The sequence below is a fragment of the Panthera leo genome, chromosome D2, assembly GCF_018350215.1.
Source record: "Panthera leo isolate Ple1 chromosome D2, P.leo_Ple1_pat1.1, whole genome shotgun sequence".
In the NCBI taxonomy this organism is placed as follows: Eukaryota; Metazoa; Chordata; class Mammalia; order Carnivora; family Felidae; genus Panthera; species Panthera leo.
In genome coordinates this window covers 42,359,015-42,374,460 of record NC_056689.1, presented here as the reverse complement: position 1 = coordinate 42,374,460, position 15,446 = coordinate 42,359,015, and the positions used below count along the sequence as shown (strand labels likewise).

The following is a 15,446-nucleotide window of genomic DNA, read 5'->3' as shown; positions in this document are numbered from 1 at the left end:
TCACCAACTGCCCCTAGACCCCTATAAAACCTTTGTGCTTTTGAAACTCACTCTCTCTCCCTGATATATCACTGCTGCGTCGGTGCAGGTAGGGGATTGAACTCCAGCTAGCTCGAATAAAGGCTCTTTTGCTTTTGCATCGGACTCGGCTCCCTGGCGGTATTTGGGGATCACGAATTCTGGGCATAACAGTCACACCTCACTGGTCTAGGTCTGCCTACGTCTATAAGCACCAGGCACTAGGGAACCTTCTAGAAAAGCTGAAGGAGCTAGGTAGGGCATGCTGGACAAGAGAGCAGAGCCTGGGGGTCAAACGTATCAAGTATCCGAATCTTTCCAATTCCTTTAAGAGCATGTGACTTTAAGTGCCAGTGAAATTGTGGGCTTACTACTTAGGAGGGAGCTTCTATTACCACAGGCCATCAACAACTGGGAAACTTGGGTGGTTTAATTTTCATAAACACCCTGATTACAGTAATATTACTTCCCTTTTCAAATGAGGAGGATACATAGTCCAAGAGAGACCGTGTAACTTATTCAGGGTCACAGCCTATAAATGGAAGAGCTGGGATTTGAACCCAGGCTGGCCTGGTCCTTGAGCTTGGTCTCTTTCTAGTGTCTTTATCACCTTCATCTCATTGCTTTTCCCCTATAAAACAGTGTCACAGGAGACAATTTCCAATGGCCTTCATCAGAGGCCAGGTCTGTCTTCATCCTCTCTGAGCCCAGGCACCCTGGCAGGGTCCATGTAGCCCACAGCCTAGCTGGCATGAGGTGACTTCGCAGGTGGACAGCCAAGCTGGCCAGTGCAGGAGCCACTTGCCCCTGGGTGGCTACCCACTTTCCTCACCTTGCCACACCCTGGCCTCTCTGGGTCTGGGGCTGTTGCCACGGAAGAGGATCCTCCACCCTCTCCCTTAGGACTGGGTGATTCCAGGAGTAATAAGCGGCTGAGTGCTGTGGCCAGGGCTCCCCTCCCTAATCCCCAGTCTGTCTGTGTTTATCCCATGGCCTCAGGTGGGGGCGGGGGGTGGGGGGGAGCTGATGAGCCAATGGGCAGCTGCTGGGCTTCCTGAGCTGGGATGACAGAGCAGTCCAGGGACAGGCCCCTGCCTGGGCTACAGAGGAGCCAGGAGCCATGAGGGTGGCAGTGGGCATGCTCTGGCTCCTGGCCCTCTGGGGGCATCCCCCAGCCCACGGCTCCTGCCCATCTCAATGCAGCTGCAGCCTCCACATCCTGGGTGATGGCAGCAAGGCCAGGTATGTCACCAGGTGTGTGGGATGGGTAGCCCGCCGCTTCCCTCTAGCAGCTTGGCTGGGTTGGGAGGGCTGTATGCAGGGCCCTCAGAACATGGCTGGGTGAGACCTCTATCTTCCAGGCCCTTGAGGCCCAAGTGCCCTAGGGGGCTGGTCTGCTTTGCATTGTCTTCCAGCCAGCAGGGCATGAGAAGTACCAAGTCCCTTTCTTTACACGTGGGGGCAGGGGTGGGACAGTGTGCCCACTCCAGGAGATCCATCCTGAGTCCTCCTCCAGGATCCTGGTGGAGGGAAACCCTCCAAAGGGCATGAGAAGTCTCTCTGTTACCTCTTTCTTTTCCTCTCCTTTCTTCCTTCCTTCCTTCCTTCCTTCCTTCCTTCCTTCCTTCCTTCCTTTCTTCCTTCCTTCCGTTCTATTCCACCATTCTCTCTATATCTCCCTAGCCCCTTTTCTCCCAGGCCTCTTCCATTTTCTTGCCTCAGCTTCTGGGGTTACCCAGTACAGCCCAGGTATTTCTTACCACCCCACCCAGAATGTGACCACCTGCCTCCTCATGTTTTTCCCACTTTGGGGCACCTCTGGCCCATCCCCCAGGAGCCTCGGCCTCAACATATTTCTATGGGTTTTCCAAAAGCCCAGGAGTGCCCATTCCATTGCAAGCAAGCACCCCTATATCCTCAGCCTTTTCTTTGACTTTCCCCAAGCCCTACCTGAGCTCTGAGAGCCCCTCCATCCTCTCCTCCTCCCTTCCATGGGATGTTCCAAAGCCACTGTGATTTGTGGACCCTTGCTCTCCCACCATGGCCCCCTCTCCTTTTCTCTTTGGCAGTCTTTAGACTATCTTTTCTCTGACATCTTCAACTTATCCACTAGTGACCATTGCATTTCCCAACTTGCTTAGGAATTTCAGTCCTTGGCTCAGGGCCTTTCCTACCATCTTTTTAACATTTTAGAATTCCATTCTCCCTTTCTCCCTTGTCTTAGATGGGTGCTGGGAGCCACTGATGATTTCTGATCAGGGCAGCAGTGTTATCAGTGTGACACTTACAATGATCCTGGCAATGGGTGTTGGGTTGATCGGGTGTGAGGGGATGCAAAGAATGGAGAGTCACCCCCCACGAAAGGATACCCTGTGTGGTCTGAAAAACAAGAACTCCGTTTTTGACCCAAGTCTCTGATGGTCCAATTCATATGGATCATCAGAGGTAAGGATTCTCTCCTCAAGAAAAGCCAGGGCTAAGCCCTGAGCCAGCCAGGAAATAGCCTCTGGCCAAGGACAGTGTGACTAGGGTGATGAAGAGCCTCTCCTGCTACTTACAGAAAGCACAGGGCTGAGAGTCACACAGCATCAGTGACAGACCTGGTCCTAGAACCCACGGCTTTAGTTCCATTTCCAGATTTCTTCTCAACTGGTAATTCTGTCATGGGCAGGGACCAGGGGAGGGCTTGTGATACCAGGTTAGCCTGAAGATAGAAAATAAAATTCCAAGGTCAGTTTCCAGGGCTCTAATGTCAGCCAGTAGCCATCTTTCCTCTGAAGCCAGAGCTCTTACCATCAGTTCCACCTGCCTGACAGTCCCATGACTGATAGGCACCAGCCCATCTGCATGGAGCGTCCTATGAGGGCAACGATGCCAGGAAAGGCTATAGGAGGCCCTGAGGTCCCCAATGGCCACAAGCAGATAGCAAAGTCAGACGGAGGCTTCCTCCTCATCCCAGATGCCTTCCTCAGCCCACCTCCAACCAGGGACTGTCAGAGGGTTCCATCCTTACATCTGGATAGCCTGGGTGACCTGCCTATGCTCCATGCTCCCACAATCATGAACTTGTGGGTACTTGTGGATACTGGGGTTTCCTTGGGGGGCCCAGTCTGGGCACCTGGACAGAAGTGTTCCCATGTTCTTTATGCCCAGTTTGCCCCACCAGATGTGCTGTTGGCTCCTGCTGGCTTCTTAGTGGTTTCTTTGATCCCTCCCTTGGTGAATTTCAGGGCATGTTTCCGGTCAACTGCCTTCCTCCCTCCTACATCCAGACCTTCCTCTTTGCAACAGTCAAACTTCCATTATCATTGAAAATATCACTGCCCCCAGTGATATCTTCCTTAGCTGGATTGTAAGCTATTGTATAGGAACAGGGGCTATGAGTCTGATATTCTTCTGAATCTCCACAGCACCCATCCCTCAGTAGGGGCGTCCATGTATACCTGAAGAATGTGAGTGGGTGGGAGCCCCTGTGCCACTGACAAGGAAAAGCAAGTCAAGTTCAGCCAGTCAACTCTGAATAGAGTATTCAGGCTGAACTGATGGATGCTGTCAGAGTGTGTGTTACATCAGGAAGGCCTGATGTGAGCAGTACAAAAAGAACAAGGTCCCCTAGCAAAGCAAAACGTGACCACTGCCCCCACCTGCTCCAGTGTGAGCAGAGGAGCCCTCTAGATGAAATAGGCTGCACAAGGGCTGGGTCCCTCTGGTCTAGCCTCCAAGTTTTATCTCCTTGAGAATCTTTCCCTTTTTACCTTATGTGAGTGTGCTGCTCTCTCCGAGATGGCACGTAACACAGCCTTGAACTGTAGGTTCTTGGACGGCAAGGCCTGCTTCTTTTTATCTCTCTATCCTCTGTTTTAGTGCCAAACTTAATAGAACAAAGTTTAGGAGGTCACTGTCTGGGCAGAGGGATCACTGCAAGGAGCTTTGCAGCGCTGGGATGCAGGAATTTTTGATAGTGGTCAATAAATAGCATTGCACACCTCCAGATGACAGGTCTGCAGAACTGGTACACAGCAGGACCTCACCTAAACCCTGAAACCACCCCGGGGAGGTGGAGTCTGTTGTGGGAAACTGAGGACAATAGAAGTTATATAATATACTCAAGGACACACAGCCAGAAAGCAGAGAGCCCAGATATGAATCCAACTGCAGGGGCCAAGTCCTAGCTCTTAAACACCTTAATCACCTCGTGGTCCCTCCGGGTCAGGGGAGGCTTGAGGCACCCAGTGAGTGTATGGCTTCGTTTCTGATGCCCAAGTTATATATATAATTGTATGATATGATATTACATATATTATATGTCATATAAGTAATATCACAAAAACTGAGGTATAATTTAACAAAGGAACACTTTTAACACATATATGCAGTGCTGCAGTGCTCAAAATGATCTCAAGATTTATGAATACCCTTCATTCTTAATGCACTGTAGGTGGTGTGAGTTGTAAGGGGACACAGAGGTCCTTCAGCCAGGGACAGGACCAAATGGCCCTCTGGGACCCCTGCGAAAGGCTCTCAAAGCAAGAACCCCTCAAAGGGAAATCCGGGGTCTGCTCGTCCGCGGCGCCACTCCAGGGCCCACCTCAGCCTGGAGCCTGGGTTTGGCGGTCCCGGTTCCCGTGCAGACCGGGAGGCCTCCTGAAGGAAGGTCCGGGAGGGAGCGGGGTAGGATCGCGGACCCGACAGGACCCTCGCTCAAATGTCCCCCATTTCTGTGACCAGGACGGTGGTGTGCAGCGACCCCGACATGACCCTGCCCCCCGCGTCCGTCCCTCCGGACACCTCCAGACTGCGCCTGGAGCGGACGGCCATTCGCAAGGTGCCCGGAGAGGCCTTCAGGCCGCTGGGCCGCCTGGAGCAGCTGTGGCTGCCCTACAACGCCCTCAGCGAGCTCAGCGGCCTCATGCTGAGGGGCCTGCGCCGCCTGCGCGAGCTGCGCCTGCCCGGGAACCGCTTGGCCGCCTTCCCCTGGGCGGCGCTCAGGGACGCCCCCCAGCTGCGGCTGCTGGACCTGCAGGCCAACCGCCTTTCGGCCGTGCCGCCCGAGGCCGCGCGCTTCCTGGGGAACCTCACCTTCCTCGACCTCTCCAGCAACCAGCTGCTGAGGCTCCCGCAGGAGCTGCTGGCCACCTGGGCTCACCTGCAGACGGGGCCCTTCCTTCCCGGCCACCACACCAGGCTGGTGCTAGGTAAGGGGCGGTATCCTTCACTTGGAGCCAGCTTGGGGAGCCTGGGGGTCTTAGGCAAGTTATTGAGCCTCTCTGAGTCTTGATTCTTTACCCGAAAAATAGAAATCACGCCTGCCTTCTGGATCTGAGTGAAGACTGAGAGGCACACACTGGCAGGTTTGGAGCTCAAGCTGCTGCCAGTTCAAATCCCAGCGCTGCTTCTTACTAGCTGTGTGTCCCCGGGGTAAATTGCTTAGCTTCTCTGTGCCTTGGTTCCCCTTCTGTAAAGAGAGAATGGCAATAACATCTATCTCAAAAGGTTGGAGTTGCAAGTAAAAGACAGTTCTTAGGACACAGTAGGTACATGTGGCAGGCACAGTGGTGTGCCACCTGGGTCCCTGTCAAGGTAGAGCTGGCTGCCCAGGTTTTGAGGGCACTGTCAGCAGTGGCCTTCAGCTGCCAGCCCTGTCAGGGACAGCCTTAGCTGCAGAGCAGCCTTGCCCAAAGCCACCCATCCTTTCTGGACACAGCCCCTATCCAAAGACCTGTCAGGTGGGAGTCTAAGGACCCAGCTGCTTGGCATGACTCTGATGGGTTATTTCAGCTCCCGAGTCCCCCAGGGATTCACCAGGCCCACTTCTCAGCTCTGTGTCTCCTCCTTCCTTCCTTCCTTCCTTCCTTCCTTCCTTTCCTCCTTAATGAACATGCTGCACATGTTCATCTCAGAGTCTGCTTCCAGGAAACCCAACTTCCAACAATCTTCAAAACATGTGAACACCCCCACCCCCTTGACAGTCTCCTCTAAGCACTAGGTACACATACATGGATGGAAGGTGGTCCTAACTCTTTGCTAACTGGTCAGTCCTTACTGGCCATCTGCATTAGTGTGGCACTGAAGCTTCCCTAAATTTCTTGCTCCCTCACAGAACTTGACCCTCACCATATCCCAGGGGGTAGATAGTGCAAGTATAATGTCCTTTGTTTTACAGATGAACAAACACAACCTGAGGTTTAGTAAGTAGTGGTTTGGGCCCAAGGCTCATGTCAGATAGACTGATTCTCTTTCCTCTGTCCTGTGAGGGGATGGGGAGTTGTGGCAGAGGGTGGGGAGTGGGGAGTGGGTGGATAGTATCAGAAGAGAGCCCTCCTAGCAGCATGTGCCTAGAACATACCTTGGCTCATATAGGGTCCAGCACCAGGGGCTGGAGCAGTCTCAGAATGGTTTGGGGCAGCTCCTGCCCTAAGGCCCGGGAGAGTCTCTCAAGGAGGGAATATTTAGAAGCCTCACTGCCTGCAAACAGGGCAGGAAACAGCAAGCCCCATTCCAGCTCTCTGCAGACTTTCTCATCTGATAAAGGATAATATATAGGATAGTACTCACAGGGAAAAAAATTGTTTATTTGAAAATAACATTTAACTGAATGCCCTTTTCAATATATGTATGCTATATAAATTTCATATATATATATATATGAAATATCTGATAACTTTACTGCAATGACCATGTCAGGCAGCCAGGGCAAGGGGTGTTCACCCAGTATTACAAATAAGGAAAATGAAGTACAAGCGACCTTCCAGGTCATGCAGCCAGGAAAAGGCCCCCTGTGACTCAGTTTCCCAAAGCAGAGTTGAATGGTTATACTAGCTGACCCCCTCTCTTTGATTCCTTCTTGTTTGTAATAAACCAATGTCTTAACAGGTGAACCATCTCTTTTCCTGCCTAAAACTCATACCTAGCCGTGAGGGTGACAGGTGGCATAATTCATTACAGAAAATTAATATTAATTTTAATTACATAACTCACACATGATTATATGTAAACATTTAAAATATTACAGAAAAAGCTGGGGTGCCTGGGTGGCTCAGTCAGTTAAGCGTCAAACTTCAGCTCAGGTCATGATCTCACAGTCCTGGAGCCTCAGAGCTTGGACCCTGCTTCGGATTCTGTGTCTCCCTCTCTCTCTGCCCCTCCTCTGCTCATGCTCTCTTTCTGTCTCAAAAATAAATAAAAACATTACAAAAAATTAAAATATTATAGAAAAAGCTAAAGACCCTTTTGTTCCCTCTTCTGATCCCGAATCCTTCTCCCCCTTCTAACAGGTAGCCACTGTTACGTTCATTTGCATGTTCTCTTTTTGAATGCATTTGCAGGGGTGCCTGTGTGGCTCAGTCAGTTACGCGTCCAACTCTTGATCTCAACTCAGGTCTTGATCTCAGGGTTGTGAGTTCAAGCCCTGCGCTGGGCTCTGCACTGGGTGTGAAGCCTCCTTAAAAATAATACATTTATGGGGCTCCTGGGTGGCTCAGTCTGTTGAGCATCCGACTTTGGCTCAGGTCATGATCTCGCGGTTTGTGAGTTCAAGCCCCACGTCGGGCCCTGGTGCTGACAGCTCAGAGCCTGGAGCCTGCTTTGGATTCTGTGTCCCCCTTTCTCACCACCCCACCCCTGCTTGTGCTCTGTCTCTCTCTGTCTTTCAAAAATGAATATACATTAAAAAAAATTTTTTTAATAAAAAAATAAAAAATAAAATTAAAAAATGCATTTACATACACATACATATATAAACATACATACACATAGAAATTTTATCTGTGTTTTACATAAAGTTTCATATTGTATATATCATATTGTTTATATCAACCAGCACTAACTTCTTCACTCAACAATAGGTCTTGGAAGTCTTTGTAAGTTGCTACAAATGGATCAGCTTCATTATTTATAAACTACTGCATAATTTTTAATAGTATCATTATACTACAGTTAATTTAGCCATTCTCCCTTTACTGGCCCCTTAGATCATTTCCATTATTTTATTAACAGCTATGATGATACAGAGAACATTCTTGACAATGCATTCTTGTGCATGTAGACAAATGTTTCTCTAGGATAGGAACTGAAAAATGGAATAGGTCATGGAGTGTGCACATTAGACAGTTTAATATCAGTCTAATAGTCTCCAAGTGGCTGGGCCAATTCTCACCTCACACCTGTGCTGTGTGAGACCACAAATGCAGGTGTTCACTCTGCAAGTTTATTTGAGTGCCTATCAGTGTGGAAGCTTGGTTCTAGGTGCTGGGGATATAGCAGGGAAGAAGAGAGATGAAAATCTATTCCCTCATGAGGCTAATAATTTAAATGGTTGGAAGATTTAACTTCTGCCAGTCTTGGGGTAAAAGTTTCCCTGTCATTTAACTTTGCTATTTGCATTCATTCTTTGGGGGCTCAATTGTAAGAAGTGAAAGCCAGGCAGCTCACCACCAGAGCTGGGCGCTCATGATTCTTGGGGTGCAGATGTATCATTAAATGCATTTAACCAGTGACACAGGGTAGCGGTTATGAGAGGGATGGAGTGAGGATGGATGGAAGAAGGTACTGGTATCCTCCCAACTGGTGTTCAGAAGGACCTGAGAGTCACGTGTTACAAGCAGATGTATATGCAACCTCCTCAAACCTTACATTTCCCCTTCCAAATATATCAAATATATGCATGCAAATAAATAATCAAATATATCAAATATATGCATGCAAATAAATAATATGCCATTGATTATTAGACATACTATCAAATTTAATAACAATTTTTGGGGGTAAAAAGACACCACATGAAATGAATTCATTCCATATTTCAGAAATGCAAACATGTAAAAAGGAGTTGTGCTTTAGGAATGAACACACATGATACGCCTGTATCTGTAGAAGGTTCTTGGATGTAGAAGGGTGGGTGCAGTGACCTACTGTCATCTTTATAAATAAGTCCAATTTTAAAGTAAAGAGGGCTGGGGATATGACATAGGATTTGATTTCCTGGCCTCCTCACTCCTCCCCTTTTGAGCTTGTATCAAAGGGACCAATGTCAGAGCCACCCTCCTTACTGGGGTGATGCTGAGAGTTCCACACTGAACTGAGAGGACAGGGATCAAGAGTCAGGGGTCACAAAGAATTTTGAGAAATTTATTTTGGCATATTGCAGGTATTGCTGAAATCCTTGCTGCCTGACCAGTAGCCTGTAAGGGTCAGTCCAGGAATGGCAGCAGTAATTGCCAATTTTGTTAGTATGCTGTATGGCTTACCCAAATGCTTAACAGGATTTGTTTTTATTTATGCCTATAGCAACGCTGAAAGAGAAGTACTGCTATCATTCAAGTTGAAGAACCAGCCTTAAAATTGCACAGCTAGAGAGGCAAGGAGCTGGACCTGGAGGCCAGGTCTGCTGACTCTGAGCTCAGGATATGCCTTGTCCTCCCTGACGGGGCAGGGGGGCTGGGCATGGGGATATGAATATCGGGGGCTCACCTCTTACTTGCCCTCTCATCCCTGCAGGGCTGCAGGACAACCCCTGGGTATGTGACTGCCGCCTCTATGACCTAGCCCGTTTCCTGGAAGGCTGGGCCCCAAACCTGGCTTTCATAGAGGCCAGGCTGAAGTGTGCCAGCCCGCGCAGCCTGGCCGGAGTAGCCCTCAGCCAGCTGGAACTGAGGAAGTGCCAGAGTCCGGAGATTCGTCCAGGGGTAGCCAGCCTCAGGTCCCCTCTGGGCAGTGCAGTATTGCTACGTTGTGGGGCCACCGGGGTCCCTGGGCCGGAGATGAGCTGGAGGAGAGCCAACGGGTATGCGCTCAACGGCACAGGTTTGTGAGCTACAGGGACTGTGGTGCTGAGATTGCAGACTGGGTGCGGGGGCGGGGAGTGGGGGGTGGGGGAGGGTGGGGATGTCAGCATCTTTGGTGGGAGGTCAGGTCTGCCGAGGAGAGGGAGGTCAGCTGAGCGAGGCTGTTTACTCCTGTTGTGGCTGAGTGGAGGTAGACAGGCTCTGCCCAGACAGAACATGGGACAGTGGCTTCCATGATGACAATAGCTGTCAACCTGCCCTACATATTCCAGAAGACACTCTGATCAGGGCCCACCCTGGGAGGAACAAAATGCTGCCATTTTGGTGGAAGATACTCTTAGTGTATTGATATTTATAGTAAGTTTCCAAGTTGCGAATGTTAAGCCAGTTTCACTAGGAGTGATTAACAATATGAGTTACCATCTATTGAGCTCCTCAGGTGTTGAGTACATTATGTGCATAATGTCACTGAACTTTAAAGAACAACCTGATTATCCTTTTTGTTTTGTAAGTCAACCGACTCTGAGAGGCTAAAAGCTTGGCCTACAGCACACAGCCTCCCATGTTATTTTTGCTGTGTAGACAGAGATGGTTTATCTCTGGCACAGGATGGTGGGGTTTACCAGAGTCACAGCCTACCTGCGTGCAGACAAGGGGTTGAGGAGGGATCGTTTCTTAGTGCATGACCAGAAAACCGCATGTCCTCGCAGCTCTCTTCGGGGTCTCCTTCAACTAGGCTGGCGAGTGTTGCTCTGGGATTGTGGGTTTGAAATCAATTGACAAACAAACATTGTATAAGGAGCTTCATTACGTAAAACACAAAGTCGAAGACGCTCTGATGGAGGTGGCAGTGTGTCTGGGCAGGGTGGCAGTGTGCTTCCGGCTAGGCCTCTGTCTCGTGTTCACCCTGACCCACCTTCCCCCACAGAGCACAGCCTGCTTCCCTAAGGAGTCCGTTCTATAGGATTCCAGGGCCCTGAAGAATACAGATTTAGAAGGCAGATCATCCTGAGACTCAGCCTGAGCCTAGGTCTCCCCAAATTTGAGCCCAGGTGAACTTGATCCCCTTGGCTAGTCTAAGAAAAGTTGAGTAACTCCCAGTGGTTTCTCAGGATGAAAAGGTCTCCTATGTATACAAGAGCATACACAGTCCAGGGGCCATGAACTTGACCCTAGGAGGAAGTTTGGGGCAGATGGGCCCACTCATTTTCCTGCTTTATGCCTCTTTCCCCTCAGTGCACCAGGAAGTTGCCAGAGATGGCACGAGTTGGACGCTGCTGGGCCTGCCTGCTGTGTCCCACCTTGACTCAGGAGACTACATATGCCAGGCCAAGAACTTCCTGGGAGTCTCTGAGACTGTCATCTCCCTGGCCATCACTGAGCCCCAGGCTTCCACAGAACACGGTGGGAGCCCAGGGGCACTGTGGGCAAGGACAGGTGACGGGGCGGAAGCTGCCGCGTACAACAAGATGGTGGCCAGGCATGTCCCTGACATTCCTGGGCCTGCTGTCCTGGCCACTGGGCCCCCTGTGTCCAACATGAAGGAGGAGCTGACCCTCCAGCACTTCCAGATGGGGATCCCAGGAGAACGCTCAAACGGGCAGACGGGACGCCAGGAGACCCAGATGGTGAGGTCTCTCAAGGTGGTGGGAGACACTTACCAGAGTGTGACCTTGGTGTGGAAGGCCCCCCAGGCTGGGAGCATAACTACCTTCAGCGTCCTCTATGCTGTCTTTGGGCAGCGCAGCATGCGGAGGGTGGTTGTGCCGCCTGGAAAGACCAGCATCACCATCCGTGGGCTGGTGCCCAAGACCAAGTACGTGGCATGTGTCTGTGTGCGGGACCTGCTGCCCCAGAAGGAGCAGTGTGTTATCTTCTCCACAGACGAGGTGGTAGACGCCGAGGCCACCCAGCGGCTCATCAATGTGGTGGTGATCAGCGTGGCTGTTGTCATCGCCCTGCCCCTCACCCTGCTTGTCTGCTGCGGTGCTCTGCGAAGGCGCTGCCGGAAGTGCCGTTCTGGGGGCTCCGCCGAGGCCTACGTCAACCTGGAGAGGCTGGGCCACAGCGAGGATGGCTCTGAGGAGCTGTCCCAGCACAGCCTCAGTGAGGCCGACAGGCTCCTCTCGGCCCGTTCCAGCCTGGACTCTCAGGTCTTGGTGGGCAGGGGGGGCAGACGGATCAATGAGTACTTCTGCTGAGGGGGGTGCTCCCCTCCAGGTGCCCACACACCTGCCACGTCCACTTTCTGTCTTCCACTCTCACCTGCTTACTCTGACACCTGAGCCCACACTCACCCACTCTTGCCCACTTGGGTTCCTGCTTACTCATACGTGTGCACACAGTGACAGCAGCTAACACTTATTAAGCACTTACTATGTGCCAGGAAGTGTTCTAAGTGCTTTACATACACTGACTTGTTTAATCCTTATAACAACCCTTTGCAGAAGGCCCTCCCATTTTCCTGGAGAAGAAACGGGGATTGACCGACTTGCTTGTATCAGTCAGTTTTTCCCATGTAACAAATAAAAGCAAAATCTCAGGGGTATGCAGCAACAGGCACTATTTTCACCCAACCTACAGGTCTGTGGGTTGACCAGGGTGTCTCTGCTTCATGAGTTCTATTTGGGGCCCAGGATGAAGAGTCAGTGGCTACTTGGGGCAGTCTTTCTAGGATAGGTCAGATGATATCAGAGGAATGAACAAAGATAGGCAATGTCTCTTAAGTGCTTGGCTTTAGAGCTGGCACATTGCCATTTCTGCCCATATTCTCTCTGCCAAAGCCAAGTCCCATGGCCAAACCCAACTTTCACGTGGCATCAAAGGACAGCTCTGCCAGGGAGGTGATGGGGGGCAGGAAATAGTTTGCTGAGCAGTGATCTAATTCACTCTATTGCTCACAATGTATACACAACTAGAAGGTGGCAGTTCTGGAGTCAGGATCAGGCAGTTGGTTCCAGGATTGACAGTCCTTACCATGCCCCTCTTCTGCATCTTGATTACATTTATGCTAACTCATAGGCACTCACACATGCAGTCCCTTGATGCATTAGCCAAATTTGTATAGTCACACACACACACACACACACACACACACACAGACCCACGCTGTGCCCTCACTGTGTACACTTAGGGATTCTAACCTTTTTTTTATGGGTGCCATTCTGCCTAGAGATAATTGTTCAATTTCAATAAATTCAGTGAATTGCAATAAATTTGGTTTGGATGATGCTCAAGAGACCACTGCTCATTTACTCTCAGATGTCAGGCTGGAGGAATCTGAGAGACCCTCCGTGGTGGGCGACACAGTGCACCCAATGCTGTCTGGCACACAGCTCACCTCTGTTCCCACGTAGCAGTCTTTGTTAGGATTACTGACATTACCTGCATTCCTGAGGGTGTCTCAGGGCTTTCCCAGTTACTCAGTGAGCCACTTCAAGGTGGGATTCCTGTTCAGTTTGCCTCAAGTTGGGAAGCCTCTGAGACACCTCTGTGAACGGGTGAAGATGAATGTTTCCAGCAGAAGGGTCAATGTCTTGTCTACAAGTCCGGGCTTTCATAAGGGGAGCATTCAGGGTGTTTGGTACCAAGGCCTTTAGACAACAACGGAGAAAATTTGGGTACAGCAAGCAGTCCCAGGGAACTATCCTGCTGGTATCGCCTAAAGTTACTGTACTCCCTCTCACATTTACAAAAGACCTTACAACATCTGACCTTACAACATATTTCCTTCCTTTCTCTTATTTGATTTTTACAACAACCCATTATGGAGGATGAACTGCTTGATTTTACAGATGAAAAAAACTGAAGCCCAAAGAGTTGACTGATTTGTAGAGGGTAGTGATCAATTTTCTTGGAGGATCTAAGTCTTTGATAACTTTCTGGCCAAGCTGAAGGTCACTATTCAGTGTTGATCTCTACAACGTGATCTACAGCAAGTTCATTATGGGAATGGATTTTTTCAAGTCATTGAAAACTGTAGGAACCATAAGACCACCAGTACACATGAGTATGGAATTTCCATATGTGGATATTTTCTGCCCATCACTCGGAGGGTACATCTGACTATAACTTATGGGCCATAGCCATTGGTAAGAGAAATTATTTGGTTGGAAGATGACAAAACCATTGTCTACAGCATGGGTCAACAAACATATTCTGTAAAGAAAGCCAGATAGTAAATATTTTAGGCTCTGTCACTACTACTCAGCTCTTCTGATGGAGTGTGAAAGCAGCCACAGACAATATGTAAGTTATGGGCATGGATGTGTTCCAATAAAATGTTATTTACAAAAACAAGTGGCAGGCTGGATTTGGCTCTCAGGCTGTAGCTTTCCAAACCCCAACGTAGATTCATTAAGACATTTCTGCTATTGAGACCCAAGACTCAATTCTGATTGTTTGATATATGAGACTGATAGGCACTCCCCAAATCAGAACAAATTAAGTGGATGAAAGCAGCCATCTACTGAAATGATTAAGATGTTTTCTCTAAATGATTGGCTGAGCCAATTAAGATTGAACAATTATTGGCCCAAAGACAATAAACATCCAGTCAGTTTTATTAAACCTTGTTTGAAGAAAATTCAGGAACTTGAAAGCAAGAATTTGTTAGTATTTATTCAACATCATGTGAGTGTGTGTGTGTGTGTGTGTGTGTGTGTGTGAGAGAGAGAGAGAGAGAGAGAGAGAATTCAAACTTATCAATAATTCATTAAGACCTGCTTTAGTGGGTCTGGAAGGAATGACTCCAAAGATAGTCAGCCTCCCAATTTCCATCTTGTCAGTCTTCCTTTGTGTGTTCTGTCTTCCCTGGTTTGTTCTTGTAGAGGGGAACCATCCTGGATTATGTTCATAAATATTCACGTAACTGGAAAAAAATTAATTCCCGCTCTAAAAAATAAACTGATGTCTGGTTTATATATTGATCTTTTGGTATATGAGTCTGATTAGTATAAGTTGGTCCCTGAAAACCTTTTAGAGGGCAGGGAAAATAATTTCTTGTCTCCCAGTGATGAAGACCAACCTACACCAGGGTGGTCCCACAGCATGGTATCCTTGGAAGCCTTGTTTGGAGGTTGAATGAGATTGTGGCATCTCCATCATGTCTTTTTCTAACTACAACATAATTATTTCTTTTAACCTAAGCAGGGCGTATGTCCAATGTCACTTATCTCAAGTAGCATGTGTAAGTTGCAAGGTATAAAAGGCAAGTAACAGAAAATGTATCCTAGAAAGTTGATGTAGGGTATTGAAATTATTCAGTGACCAGTGCCTTTAAAGATCCTAGAGCTGGAAATGTTTGCTTTAACTATCATATAATCCAGTGGAGACAAAAACAAACTTAAGAGTACTTGAACATGTTATTTGATTGCAAAGGTATTGTAGTCAGGATAGGTTAGGCTTATGCTATGCTAACAATTCCCAAATTTCAGTGGCTTAATATAGAAAGGTTTATCCCTGCCTTTACAGAGTCTCTTGAGTCTGTGGTAAATGTGGATGGAGGGTAGGCTCTGCTCCATTTATTCACTCAGGGGCCCAGGCTAATGAAGACTCCACCACCTGGAATGTTAACACTTGCTTTACCAAGGGAGAAGAGAACCTGGAGAGTCATGTAGGGGCTTTTAAAACATTATTTCCTCTAAA

At 48.9% G+C, this 15,446-nt stretch overlaps 1 protein-coding gene across 1 annotated transcript; it reads left to right on the top strand.

Annotated features, from left to right (window-relative positions):
* The first annotated feature begins 1,138 nt into the window (after positions 1-1,138).
* On the top strand, positions 1,139-12,887 carry LRIT1 (leucine rich repeat, Ig-like and transmembrane domains 1). Its single transcript, XM_042909037.1, has 4 exons — positions 1,139-1,260; positions 4,747-5,213; positions 9,514-9,819; positions 11,037-12,887. Exons 1-4 carry the CDS (start codon positions 1,139-1,141, stop codon positions 11,999-12,001), a joined length of 1,860 nt encoding a protein of 619 aa, XP_042764971.1. The 3' UTR covers positions 12,002-12,887.
* Positions 12,888-15,446: the final 2,559 nt, after the last annotated feature.